Source organism: Cydia pomonella, chromosome 7 (assembly GCF_033807575.1).
Source record: "Cydia pomonella isolate Wapato2018A chromosome 7, ilCydPomo1, whole genome shotgun sequence".
NCBI lineage: Eukaryota > Metazoa > Arthropoda > Insecta > Lepidoptera > Tortricidae > Cydia > Cydia pomonella.
The window spans coordinates 4,823,149-4,838,752 of record NC_084709.1 but is presented as its reverse complement, the minus strand read 5'-3'; the positions used below and the strand labels follow the sequence as shown (position 1 = coordinate 4,838,752).

Sequence of the window (15,604 nt, the reverse complement as noted above, 5' to 3'; positions counted from 1 at the left end):
TATCAACATCAGGAGGGGGATATGTATATATATACATATCAACTTATATATGGGCAATAAGGCAGTGTATAGATATTTTTGGCACTTTTTTCATACCGATATTTTCAGACGTGACTGTATATATATGGCCACGTGCTCATATACTTGACTTCACAAACACCAATTAATGTGTGTTATAAATATTGAATTTCTTATTTGAAAATACTAAAAAGCTAATCTTACCAACAATAAAATCTTTAAGATTTTTCGCCTTCCTTACCCTCTGGTTTGAAAACTAAATAACACAGCCCCCACCGGGCTACCGAAAAAACACGTGTAAAATAATTTAAAAAAGAACCTTATAATGTAAATTTCATCGAAATCGCTATAGCCTTTTTGAGAAATTATTAATAAAATGCAAATGTATCTGAAAAAATATGATAGATTATTTGCCGCTACTGTAGCTTTAGGAAGAATAGAAAAGCTGTCAAAATGGGTGAAGGAATTAAGTAACGATTATTGAATCAATTGTAGACCGTTGCGTCATCTGGGCTCATATTTTGCGGTTAGCCGGGCAGGTCAGCCATATTGTATAATTCTCATTGCTTACGATGGGGGCGAGTCGAGTTGAAACAAAGTAACCGAGACCCGTAACAACTGCGTGTAATTACTTAACAACTAATTTACTATTTACTGACTTACAGTTAGTGGAATTTTCAGAAAATTATATAACTACCTACATTTAAATATAACTAACCGATTTGTAAGACCGAAGTGATCTCATAAGAGCTCCGCGAATGGTTTTGTGCGGAGCTCTAAAAAATGAACATACACATGGGCCTTCCAAAATTACTTATAAAGCTCGATCACACTAAGTTTTAATGCCAATTGCTACGTCAAGTACGGAGCTCCTATGGCATAGACATGCACCGTCACTACCATGTCGGTTCAACCTTAAAGTCGTTAGTCTCATCAATAGCGATGGGAATGAGTCGGAGGTGGCGCTCGGTTGGGTTGGGAATCGGGTTGCATAGTGAAATTGCATAAGTGTCGTCGAGTGGGGTAATTAAAAACAGTGGACGATCATGAGAGGTTATCTTAGCGTGTATATTTTTAAATTATTTATTTATGGCAGAAACAAGCGGATGATACTCCTCAGTGCTAATGTTGTTCGCTGAATGAATTTTCAATGTTTGTCAAGATTTTAAGTCTTTCTGGTGCAGTGCACAAACCTTGATTTAAAAATATGTTATTGATATAAGTGCGAGCGAGACAACTAATGATGCGACTCTAATCGCATTTCGCCCACACAGCGTGAGCAATCGTCAAGGTCGTATTAAAACAAGATTAAAAACATTATTAAATCCTTAAATCAGAATACACAGTGAGAGAACATAGTTGCGTTCTAATGCATTCTGCATACCTGTTCATTTCAATGTAGATTTCTCGGAACTAATATTTCAAGTCATCTCTGGAAGCCGTTTTCATATTAAAAATGTCTCGAAACAGAAGGAATAACGTACCTTAGACTCCTTTTACCCGAATTAATATAGATTCAGCTGTGATATAGTAGAAATCTGTCTACGATATAGACGAAAGGTGAGAAAATCCAATAAATGTATTATCGGCCAGACGCGGGTGATTTTTTCTCCCTCAATATCTAATAACAGAAAGAAAACACATTTTCGATTTTCCGTTTACATGCAAAGGGAAATAGAAAAGTTTTCTTGCAATTTGCAGCTTAAAAGTTAGTTTTACGGGAATTTGAAAAGTTAGTCGTTTCCGTTCAGCCAATATGGCCCAGAAGCTGAAAGATGAGTTTTAATTTGGGTTCCTTTTGAATGGCGTTCGGATATTCCCCCCATTTAGATTTTTAAAAATGTAGGAACATATTCAGATTTGTAACAAATGATGTCAATTTCATTTCAGTTTCGATGCAGCGTATTGGCGTGCCTCTATTTATTTTCTTTTTCATATTATATTTAACGTGACATTCGTTGTCGTGTATTATATTTAAAGAATGTAGTATACTACATTATTATTTTGTCTAATTTGGGAAATTTTATGCTATTTATTTCTACTAAAAATTACGAGCTTTTTCGATGCTAACAGGAGAAAAAGTATCTTAAGATTTTTATTTACATTCCGTTACATAGACTTTGTTTTGACACAGAATTATCGTGTGAATTTCCTGAGATCCTCTAAAAGTCAAAATACCTAAATTGTTCGGAATTACAGTTACTCGAGGTACTAAGACCTGTCGGTTTAAATACTTGTTTGATGAGCATCGTTTTTCAAGACGATCGCATCCTAAGTAAACAAGGAATACCCATATTTGTGCAAAGCACCCAAGCAGTTAATGAGAGGAAGAATGTTGATTTTTGAATCATTGTTTGCAGTTTCATCAAAGCACGTCGTCTCCGTTGGCTGGGCCACCTCGAAAGAATAGGTGAAGATCGTATTGTAAAGAGGGCATATTTGGGTCGACCGACTGGACGCCGTCCTGGTAGGTCATCCCAAGTCTCGGTGGGCGGATATAGTGGAGGTAAATCTCCGTGAGCTCGGCGTTAGTGAAAACTGGCGTGAATCCGCACAGGACCGGGTAAAATGGCGTGCTCTTGTATTGGAGGCCAAGACTCATTTTGGGCCATTGCGCCAAACTAGTAGTAGTAGTAGTTTGCAGTTTACGAACGCAAAACGGAATGCCTACGGAACGGTATGGTAAAGAAAGCAGTCATCTTTTGTTCGTGTCCTGGTCAGTTACAATCTGTCGTGTCATATAATAGTCAGATGACTAATAGACCTGTCCTGTCAATTTAGAATTTAAGTCTGTCTTTCAGAAATGAGTCAGTCGGTAAAATAATACTTATTTACTATACCATTACATCACATACCTAAGGGCTCGTTCACACTGAGTTTAGTGCGAGTTCATACAATTGCTACTAGCGTTTAGTGGCAAATGTATGAACACGCACTAAACACTAATCATCGTGTAAACAATGCCTTAAGAATAATTAATCTTATAAGTAACATATCCACAACGCAGTCAGTCGATGTCAGTCCAGACAAAAAGAACCAGACTGAGGATATGGGGTAAAGAAGAATAATAATAAATATTATAGGACATTATTACACAAATTGACTAAATCCCACAGTAAGCTCAATAAGGCTTGTGTTGTAGGTACTTAATCAACGATATATATAATATATAAATACTTAAATATATAGAAAACACCCATGACTCAGGAACAAATATCCGTGCTCATCACACAAATAAATGCCCTTACCAGGACTTGAACCCGGGACCATCTTCACAGGCAGTGTCACTACCCACTAGGCCAGACCAGTCGTCAAAAAAAGGCTTATTTATATTCAACAGTGGACGGATGATGCCTAAATAGATATATGACATTCCATCGCCAATTTGTATGATTATAAAATTACACCTACTATCACAGGGCTTACGAGTAAAACCTGTTCCATAAAGCCTAATTGCTGTGTAATATCTTAATGGTCATTAAGAGAAGTGGCCTGATTTAAAAATGCGAAGATTATCTCGATGGACACGAGTCTTGGCTCTAATTTTAATTAGACATCTTAGACTTATTTTTTTATATTACACAAAGTTGACAGGCCAAGTTACTTAATGTTTTTTTCTCAGTATAGCGAAGATACACCCAAATTAGAGAACGATAATTTACCTACCTTATTGCAATGAGATAAGTAAAGCCTTATTTAGACGGATCAAGAAATCGCATGCGATTTTCATTTATATTGCGGTATTCGGTCGATGGACTGAATTCATTGTACTCTGTATAGTTAGCGATGTATCGAATATTGCATGTAAGTTCTCGATCCGTCTAAATAAAATAATGTTTATTAAATACAAACAAAGGAAAACATAAGTACTAAAGCAACTATCATCTAAATCTACAGCGCAGGCTTCGTCAAAAGTGTAGGTATACTAAACAAAATACGGTACGCAACAAACTTCGTCCAATCTACATAAGTGATAATCCGCCACAGGCTTTGTCAAAAACGTACAAGATGAAATCCGCAACAAGCTTTGTTCAAAAACCTACGCCTTCCCGTTAATCCCCGAGACGCCACATACCCGGCGCAAAAGTTCCAAAAATACTGGCCGCATTACCGCGCTGTCAGTGATATTGCTGGACCAGGTTGCTGGTCCGTCTGAATGGGGCTTAAGTGAAACACGTCTCTTTGAACGTGTAGTGGACATCCATGAACTATTATTACCTTTATTTCCTACATAATTCTGCTGTTATGTCAGGCATATAATTTATTTTCATATATCCAACTTAATAGTAGGGTAACCTTACTCCCGGAAAAGTGAGCATAATATCTGACCATAGTGATTTCGTATTAATGCCAAAAAGTAATCAGTTACAATGACTACCTTAGCAAATGTAATATTTCTAACAGTAACCTTATTAACATTATTTACATCACATAGATGAGTTTAGATACGGGCAATAAAATTCTAATTAACTGACGTGCAAATAAAGAGTTTCTTACTTTTATAATTCTGTTGAAACACGTTACGTCTGTATATTATGCCGTAATTTTATGTAAAAACCATGCAACGTACCTAACTTAAGAACATTTACATACAGTAAAAACACCCAACTATCCGAAATCTCCCAACTATGTTCCAAAACTAACTCGAATATCTTCGTTCAGGGATGACTATTATTTGAATGTCGCAATAAGAGGCAAAACACTTTTATAACTAAAATAGAAGAAATAAACTCGGACAAAACCGAAAATAACATTGGCATTTATGCATAAAGTTCTGTTTTTTTCTGAGATAATTTTTTGATCAAATCCTAATTTGTTAATTAAACAAAAGACATTTTTTCTTTATGCACCGAACCAACTATCGAGGTTTTACGGTAAATACCTACATAGTTTTCATGGGATGAATTGCAAGCCCGATTTTTCTTTTCGAGACCCGTCTGGATCTACATTGCCTTAATTGATAGATCTGTTTCAATTTCACATTTGTCGTGTTGTTGACTGTATACTTTTATCCCAAATCGGTGATACAATCCGTCATTCTGCTACACAATTCAATGGATGAGTCCTCGCCCCAGAGACTATTTTAATAATACCTAAGCCTAGACGTAGGTAGACGCTTTATCTGACCTTCATCTGTCCAAGTTTATACAGAGGTTATCCTTTCTTTGTGAATTTTTATGAGGAGGTTTGGTATGGATATTCTTATAATATAAAGTGCTTTCGCTAGGATCTATTTGTAAGGATTACAATTTCTCTATAACATAATGTATCATACATATCATATCTAGGCTTATTTGTCAGTTATGTTGCGGGTTAGATAAAGTCGGGATTTCTCAGGTTACCTTCTTTATCAGTTACCACGAGTACTTTATCGCCTATTATTAGTAAGTCAAAGGTCTACTCTTTATGTGAGGTATACGATCCTACAGTCTTGTTATGAATATATTCTTCTGTAAAGCAGAGTCCCTAAATTCGAAATCAGCGTATTTTCAGATACGAGTAAGATCATCTCGTATTTGGATGTGGTCGTACTTTGCCTCCTTGTTGAAGTGTCTTACCAACAAGAAGCCAAGAAGAAGAAGAGGTACTTATATATTTATGTTGTATGTAGTTCATTTTCTATCTGATACATTAGATAAACTTGTACAGTCAGCATCAAAAGTAGCGGATCAAATAACGCTTCAAAAGTATCTACCATTCTGTAACAGCTTAACAAAAAGTGATGTCTTTAATATAGAACAACTAAGACTTTAAAAGATATATTTTTGAACGCGAATTTTAGAGAATTATCTACATTTGGAAAAGTTATACGGAATATCAGATACTTTTGGCGCGTTGTTTCATCCGCTACTTTTGATGCTGACTGTACCTATACCTCCAGGTCTTTTTGTTGCTTTGTTCTTTTGTTGCAGTACATCTTTTGTATTGCCCTTTTAATGTGTTTATATGACTGTTTGGTTTCTTAATAAACTAAAAAAAAAGAAGCCGATTGGTTCGCGGATTGTTCATCTTCACCTTCAGCACATCACCTTGCTGGTGTGGATCACCTGAGAGAGAGGGAAGTCATGCACTTAACCAAATATGTTCGGATGTTTCAGTTTGTTCATGGGCTGGACTTCGCGCAGAATTTTGGGCCGGTTGGCTCGCTGCTGGTTCATCTCCAGCACTATCACCTTGCTGGACGTTTTGTGGGTCACCTGAGAGAGGAAAATCATGTACTTTGTACTTACCCAAGTATGTTAGGATGTTTCAGTTTGTTCATGAGCTGGACTTCGCGCAGCATGTTGGGCCGGTTGGCGCGCTGCTGGTTCATCTTCAGCACCATCACCTTGCCGGACGTTTTATGGGTCACCTGCAACAAAACATGGACGTTTAGCAACTTTAAAATGGATACAATACGAGATCAGGATACATGGATTGCGGTTCTTAAAATTCACACTGTTTTCTTAGACCACTAAAAACAACAATTACGACTTTTTTAGACTTCTAAAGCTGGTGATATCTAAAGCCGCTACCAGCAGCTTATATTTAACAATAATGTCATACGTCATATATAGTCAAACAAAATGTCAGTATCAGTTATGTGAACGACTCAAATGATTGCTTATTGGAATGCTACGTAATCCTTCGTTTTTTTATTGATGAAATGTTTATCGTATACAAAATATTATATGTTGCATTATTGGCAATTTTTTGGAATTTTTATGATAATATCGTTTATAATTACGGAATCTTTTCTTCTTGTTTACATCGGTGACGATCTTTACGAGTAGATCTTATTGGGAACAGGGTCAGACAGTAAAACAATTACAATTTAAGTCTCGGTGGCTCATATTTGAGCTCTGTATCTCGAAATTACACGAATTATTGTTCTAGAAATTGGTAAGCTGCGACCGCTGGCTTGTTCCCAACTCCCAAGCCGCCGCAAAATGGAGCAGATTGCTTTAATTACTTTGAGGCCAATTCGAACTTAGATTGTGACATTAGAATGATATCTGAATGGTGTCAGTCGCGCGAGCATTTATACTGTTTGTACTCTTTGTACTATCCGTACTTACATGAGTTGGCGTTAGGGTTTGCAATCCGGATCCAAAATGTATGAATTTACCCGGATCTGGATCCGGGTCCGCCGATTTTCCCATACATTTCTCCCCCCATCCCATACAGATCCGACGTGCAAACCCTAATTGGCGCGAACAAGACGCACGGGCGACTGACATCATTTAGATATCAATTAGATGTCACAATGTAAGTTTGAATTGGCCTCTTTATATATCGAAGTTACATATATGTTTGTGGAACTACATTTCTGATACGTTGTGTAATCGCGAAAACGAATAACAAGTGAACTTAATAAAATAAAGCTATATTCCTACTAGGCCATAAAATGGAAAAAGAAAAACATTGTTGTACCAAAAAAAACTAAATTATCAATTAGAAAAAAAATATATATTTACATTTCATTAACAGTGTCCTTGCCACAGTTGCGGACAGGGTAGATGGCGCTTTCTGTCAATATTTGAATAGCCTACATGTTTGTGATAGAATAAGTTAGGTACATATAGCATAAAACATAGTATCACTAACAAAGGTTAAGTATAATAAAAATAAGCTACTAATACGATATGGAAAAAATCCGAATTTAATGATTATTTAATTTAATTTACATTTTTCATTAGACTTTGTATGACGGTAACGGAATGGAGGGAACGGAGAATGGTGGAAATTTTGGAACAGTTTTCTCCTATTAGGCTCGAAAGAACTAGTGATTTTAAGCAGATATAACAAAGTTTCCCAAATCTAAAAATGTGTAGTGTTAACTTGAAATAAAATGGCCCGTATAAGTATCATGATTCGCTTCTCTCTTGAAGTAATTCGATATTCATTAGCTTCGTATCGCAGATTGCATTTAAGCACTACCAATCCAACCATTAAACGTTACTATTTACTGTCATTCAATACTATCTGCGTCGATTCGTCTTACAACTCGGCCGTAATAGTTCGATCGCATTTCTAGATTTCCACTATACCGCTCGGAACCACCGTTCTGCGATGGTGTTCTGTTAAGCTCTTTGGAAGTCTGGGAAGATTTAAGTGCACTATTAAACGTACCGTTAGTAAATAAATTGGTGCCACATCTGACCTCGGAGATTTGCAGTTTTATCTGTGATTTGTGGGTTGTTCGCGTAAGGGATTAATGGGTGCGTGGAAGACATGACAAACTGTAATGAGCACTTTGCATGGGGATTGAGCTAAGTAAATTTTGTTAGGAGGGAAATAGTATGGTAATGTGATACTTAAGAAAATGGTAGGTATAAGTATATAATATATTCGCTGTTGCAGTTCAAAAAGTATGAGGGGTGGTAGTGGCAAGTGAAAATGGCATTTTAGGCCGAGCAAACAAAACCGCTCGAGGACCGTACGGGACGGGATAAATCACTCTCATTTATCAGGTCTGGGCGCTCAACCGACAATCCGACAAATTATTTTTTGAAATGAGAACTACTTGCAACCGGTGTAAAGGACATTCATGCATTCGTATTATACAACTATGGATAAGTATCCACCTAACCTAAGTAGGTTAAACTCATACATAAGGAGCACAAAAATACTCCCATATTTTTACCTAGGAATGTAACAGTTTGTTGATTAATTTTGTAACACTCGTTGTTGTACATAAGCTTTTATATTTCTCTTTCAGTGTGCGGAAGATTGTTAGCACGAGCACAGCTATATCTTTTCGAGGTTTGACTAGAGAGCACCTGTACAATCAGTACATTTAAGCACTTCAATTTTGGAACGCCTATAATTTCTGGAGTTATAATATCATGCCTTCACACTTGGATTGGACACTTGTATTTAATATGAAAAATTAAATTGCTTTCTTTTGCACGTTTAGCATGTTCTATTTTCAATCGTTATCAATGTACCTGAGTAGTCAGTAACTGCGCTATCAGATAACGAGCACAATGCTCTAAGTCAATATTATTAAGTGGTATCATTACCGTCGTATCGTATCTCGAGAATGCGATAACGTAAAGTCTATTGCACGAGTTTGCATTTAAATAGATTGAGAGAAAATTGAGGATTTGCAAGGTTGATTTCTAATCTTGAGTTTCTATAAGACTTAAATGTTTACTTGTTTGAGGTGTAGGTTTACTTGCTCGACTTCAAAGTCGCAAGTTTACTCAAGTTCCTGTGTATAATGTAAGAATAAAACTGTCATTAATTAGGTCCATGAAGAAAACTAGGGACTCAATGTTGAGCCAATATATCATAAATAGAAAATAGGTATTAGTACTTCTTAGTCTCTAATAAATCTGCGCACATCTGCTAAGCCAAGAAATTAAGAGATTATCTATTCTGTCGTCTCCAATCTTCTGATAATGCCTAACCCAACTTATAGCTCAAATCCTATTGTACAGTAAGAGAATAGAGGTGCCCAGAAGTGGGATGTGCCTAGACATATCAATGAAGATTGTTCAGGCCTACTTGCTGGATTTTGAATTTAGAAACATTTTCCTGTATTTTTAACCATAAGAAGTTACAAATGTAACTGGCACCCAAGTTCTAAGTAATACATCAAAATTAAGTGTCCCTGACGTGTCCTAAGCCATTCCACGTATTCTCAATGGACAATCATCAATTTAGTTTCCCCTAATGTCAGGGTCTCAAGGCATGGGGTCCCCTTGGAGTGGTGGGAGGGGGCATTAAGTTGTCATTTATCAGTGGCTGTCAAACCAACACTCTAGTAAGCACATTGAGACGTTAACGAATTGATTCGGATGAAAGCAGTTTGTATAAAAGCCAGTGTGACTCTTCAAACTTCACGACAAGTCTGACTGTTTAATTCTCCGAAATGTCTCATATAACATACCTATAATTAAAGGATAGACTTTTAGTATTTATTACGCTAAATCCCATGTTATGTACCTACTAACAGCAATAGTCTTATATTAATCGTCACTTGGTCAGCCATTGGATTGGTGGCATTTTCATTGAGCACTGTAGATGAGACATAGGTGCAAGATAAATAAGGCAAAACATTGCGCAAAGTTATAATTTTATACTCGTAATGAAACACACTCAACTTGTCAGTGGAAAGAGGCGCGAAATTCAAATTTTCTATGGGGATCCAACACTGTGCCTTTTCTAAATGTGCCGCCATTTTATACTGAATGTATGTTCGACTTTTACGTAGTATCTTTTTAAGAGAGCGTGCGCGTGAACTGTAGAAGGGAGGACATGACTAATTATTGGCACAGTGTCAATGTCAAGTTTAACTTTCTGATTTTGGCCACAAGTTGGCAGGCCCTCCAGCGCAAGGGAGCGTGTTTGATCTATATAGTTAGGGAGGCGAGGTAGCTAAATGGCGTAATTCAACGGCGCCGTCGAGACCTATCAAAATCGAAAGATCAAATAATTTCGAAAAGAAAAGCTCGTATGATAAAAACCATTTTAGCGGTGGGTTTGGCGTGTACGGTTTTTCAAAAATGTTAAAAAAAACAGTTACTTGGGCATTCTCGAGCGCGTCAGATATTCATACTACGTATGCCCCAAGTGCCTCTGATAACAACGGTATACTAATCTGCCGGTTTGCGTGGTGGGGGTAGGAATATAAAGTAGTCAAAAATTCAAAATAAAAAAAATTACTCGAGCGCGTCAGATTTTCGGAAGGGGTGTTAAGTAGGCCCCAAGGAAGCTCCATTTAAAAAAACTGACGATTTCGGCGTGACGATAAGTTACGATGAATTTTTGAAAATGCAAAAAAAAAAAGTTTTTTTGAAATACTCGAGCGCGTCAGATTTTCATAGGGGAGGTTTATCTCGGTATCCTGAAAGCATATTATCTTAATCTGACAAAAATGTTGGTGGGTTCTCTTATTCTGACCGAAAAAGGTTTTTTGGTTTCTTTTTTTTCCTTTCTTTCTCCTTGATAAAACGGGGATTTTAAGAATGACAATAAAGCGATAGATGCAACCAACGTAAATGTAGATGAAATGTAGTACGAATTGTATTATTTATTGTATAAAAAAATGAAATGATATAAAAATTGTATTATAATTGTATTGTTATATATGGCCTTCTCCTCGACACCGGGGGCGGCCCTAGTTTGGTAATCCAAAATTTTACTTTTGGGTTAGTTTCAATGACATGCAAATTACAAAATCATAGCGACCGCTAAATTCAATTTAAGAGCTGGTCTCTTGTCGGTGCAGCTTGATGAAGTTGTCTCCACCGTGGTCCATTCGAAGCCAGCCCTTTAGTGTCCTGGTACGACACGACCCCTAAATGCTCCTTTACTTGACTCATATAACTTTTTCTTGGTCTTCCCCTCCCTCTCCTTCCATTTATTTTCCCTTCTATGGTATTTCTGATGAAGTGGTCGTGTAAATCGTTGATGATGATGATGTAATCCTGTTATCCCTCATTAGGGACATAGGGCTCGAAGAAGAATTTTCCATTTGGCGCGATCCTGGGCGGCTACTTCCAGCTCTTTCCAGCTGAGTCCAGTTGAGCCAGCCTCCTTCTTAACTGATCGCCTCCATGTGGTACGAGGCCGCCGTACTAGATAACTTTAAAGGGCTGTCACAATAGACCAATGCCTGGTCGACGTGGCAGTCAAAGGCCCACAAACTACAATAATAATAATAATTTATATATATGACCTTTACATTTTTGCTCAATACAATTCATCTTCTTCTTCTTTCACATAATTTAATCATCGTTATTTCATATCAATTATTTTTAACACCCTCAGTTTTCGAGATATTCTCAAAAAAACCGGGAGTTTGAGTTTTTATGATGCTTCAAGTCAAAAAGTTTTAACTTTGGACAAAAATGTAAAGAGACCTTTTTTGTGTATAATAAAATTACCTTTTTTGTTTATTTAAACTTTTTTTTGTAAAATGTATCGTTTGCGACTTATATGCCGCAACGCGTTTTTCGGAAGACTAAATGGCTCCTCCACACTTCCGGTCATGCGGAAACCGGCAGATTTTGTATTTTTAGTAAGTTTTAGATTATATTCTTCAAAATAAAATTAAAAGAAATCGCGCTCGAGAATGCCGAATTAACGTTTTTTTTTTACAAGTTCGCGACCCTTTAACTCGGCGGCGTCAAGGACTTATCGTCAGATTAGTTAAATTTAGTCTTGAAACACTAAAATCAACCCCCAATATCTTAATCTGACGCGCTCGAGTATTTCAGACTATCGATTTTTTTTTACTAATCTGATCGTCTATCCTAGGCGCGCGTCACTACATATAGAGCTAAATACTTTACAAGGTTGTTCTATTAGGTCTAAGGTATCTCTCATATCTTAAACTGCCACGCTCGAGTATTACCGAAAATTCCCCTATTCGCCTCCCTAACTAATAGTAGGTAGCATCTACTTTTTAGCGTGAAATGTCAATGTCAAGTTTAACTTTCCGATTCTGGCCACAAGTTGGCAGGCCCTCCCGCGCAAGGGAGCGTGCTTGATCTACAGTAGGTAGCATCTACTTTTTAGCGTGAAGTGTCAATGTCAAGTTTAACTTTCCGATTTTGGCCACAAGTTGGCAGGCCCTCCAGCGCAAGGGAGCGTGCTTGATCTATAATAGGTAGCATCTACTTTTTAGCGTGAAGTGTCAATGTCAAGTTTAACTTTCCGATTTTGGCCACAAGTTGGCAGGCCCTCCAGCGCAAGGGAGCGTGCTTGATCTACAGTAGGTAGCATCTACTTTTTAGCGTGAAGTGTCAATGTCAAGTTTAACTTTCCGATTTTGGCCACAAGTTGGCAGGCCCTCCAGCGCAAGGGAGCGTGCTTGTTCTACAGTAGGTAGCATCTACTTTTTAGCATGAAGTGTCAATGTCAAGTTTAACTTTCCGATTTAGGCTAAAAGGTGGCAAACTACAACGGCAGCATACGGTTCTCAGCAGGTTGATCCACAGCCCAAACCGTCACCGTGGGCGTGTACTGTTACCAGTCTGTTTACTTTCGGCATTACCTTCGTGTTTGCTCTACGATCGTGGGCACGTTATGGGTAAATTGTGCACACAGTATGTTTGTATGGCTTCTGTTTCACGTTCTGTTGTTTGTATACATGTTGGAATGACATTACTGTAATCTGTTTATGGTTAAATCAGTTATTACAGGACGTATGTAACTAAGGCTTGCGTAAAACAGAAATAGAATTCTCGTGAAAACTTAAATGATGTTATCTCTATTTCTTAGCAAAAGTAACCTAATACCACAGAATATAATTTTTTTTTTTAGACCCCATTTAAAAAAAATGGCCGTTTTCTATAAAATCTCAACCGCGATAGAGCGGTAGAAATCTACAGAGTGCCTGCTATCTACTGGTACAGGTTGTACGACAAGCCTCTACGTTATACTATAGGTATTCTATATGTAAATCTATAAAAAAAACTAGTATTTGAAGATTTATCCTTACGGTTACAATGTTTACATGAAATTGATGCGTCATCTTTACACCCTTTACAAAGAAGGAGATGTGGGATTAAAATACACGCAACGAATTTGCTGCGTCTAATTCAATGGTCTGTGGTATCAAGAGAAACGCCACTCGAGGCGACCCTCGACCCAGCTAACGAACTGATGATACGGCCACTTTAACCGATCAAGTAAGTGGCGTCAAGACAGGACTGGAACAGTTTTGTAATGGGACAGAATGAGGATATACACTGTAGAAGTCAATATTCTTTAGTAAATTATTACAAAAGTATAATCTTGAATTTCTCACAATATTTTGAACATCCGTGACAAATTAAAAACAAAGTGATATGACCGAAGGTGCATCAATAGCATCAATGTCACCTATATTAAATCCCTTTAAACTTTTTTCAACACAATTTTTTTCAAACTTTGTCAAAGATGATCAAAATATTGTGGGAAATTCAAACGATAATATATTTATTTATTTTAAACTTTATTGCACATATAAAAAGAGTACAACAGGCGGACTTAATGCCAATAGGCATTCTCTACCAGTCAACCATAAGGCAAAACAGAAAAACTTCAAGGTGGGTGCAGTGAGAATTAAAATATATATTCCCCTTGTCCTATTTAAAGTTATTTATTACTACTCTAACATACTTTTGGAAATAGGTAGATTTGTGTCAGATTGTTCCATCGTCTTTTTTCCATCCTGTTATCCCCCCTGGGGTGTAGGGCTCGAAACATTTTCTTCCACTGACTCCAGTCCTGGGCTGCTTGGGTAACCTCTTCTCACCCCATTCCCAATGCACCCAAGTTTTGCTCCACGGAACGACGCCAAGTAAATTTAGAGCGACCATGTTTCCGTTTTCCGGGCATCTTCCTGGTCAGGGCCACTTTGGATAGGTGGGTCAGGCTTCCTGAGGATATGCCCAATCCAATGCCATTTGTGCGTTTGGGTCTCCTTGTGTTCGGGTACTTTTCCGGTTATTCTCCATAAGTGAGTGTTTGTGATCCAGTTAGCCCAAAAATTGCATAGAATTTGCCTTAAGCATTTGTTCACAAACACTTGGGAGTTTTGTTATTAGATCTGTGCGTACAAACCAGGTTTCGCCCCCGTACAACAGTAACACTGCCTTTCAGATTGTTCCATAATATTAATTTATAAGTATTCGACCTATATTAGATCAGTTTCCGTTCCACGCTAACACCCTTCCGCAAACGCATTGTGGAGCGGTGTAACCGAGCGCTTATGATTTGACATAGACTACGTCGCAGTAGATCCCACTATATTAAACAAACAATAATGATTGGATTCAACACTCACAATCAAGTGCTCGGGGTTTCTTTGCACTAGGTAGCGTATTTTTCTATTTTCGCATATCTTTCATAGTCAAGATTTCAGTCGACGACGATACCCAGATACGAGTAAGACAAGAGTCCGAAACAGCTTACTAAGTTACAACCTACGGCTGTAACACGGGTCACATTTTTATCGGCTGTCACCATGCATATCACGTTCTAACAAGTATGTAAGTGCGAAAGTAACAGGCATAGTGACAAGTGATAAAAAATTATCCATGTTGCCACCGCTGTACATAAAAATCGACAAAAAAAGTAAGTTTAAAATACCTTAACGGTCTACCTAGTGTTTGAGCAAAAATGGGCTGTACTAGTATATGCATTTTCAGTAAATGTCATAGAGCTACGTTATTAGGTAAATGATATCGATGAGCGCATGGATTGCACAGTTAACATATGTCAAATAACGTAAACATGTCGAGCGCGGAATAACTTCCCCGACGAGGCACATAGCACATTAGCACATAGTCAACATGCTACATCCAGCGGTAATCAATGATCAGTTGATTTGGCCGAACGCCAACAGACACCGGGGGCGCCAATGCAACTGCATCGTATCGTGAATATTGTGATGCGTCTGAAGACCGAAGGCCGATAAGATGGCGCTCGTTCAATTTCCTACTGTTATCCATCGATTGGTAATAAATCGTGTAATAATAAGACACGCCATAGTACGGAATTCCTTTTAGTGTCTATGTGCGCCTGACATGTCTGTATACGCATCGATGTGTGTGTAAGTTCCTTAAGGCAATCAGTTGAAAATATTGTCAGGTCACCAATATTAAGT

At 37.6% G+C, this 15,604-nt stretch overlaps 1 protein-coding gene across 1 annotated transcript in view; it reads right to left on the bottom strand.

Moving 5' to 3' along the window:
* LOC133519630 (uncharacterized) overlaps nt 1-15,604 on the bottom strand; it is a 138,370-nt gene that overhangs the window by 25,005 nt on the left and 97,761 nt on the right. The window contains exon 2 of the mRNA XM_061853669.1: nt 6,249-6,370. Coding sequence (XP_061709653.1) covers nt 6,249-6,370 — 122 coding nt within the window. The remainder of the gene's footprint in view (nt 1-6,248; nt 6,371-15,604) is intronic.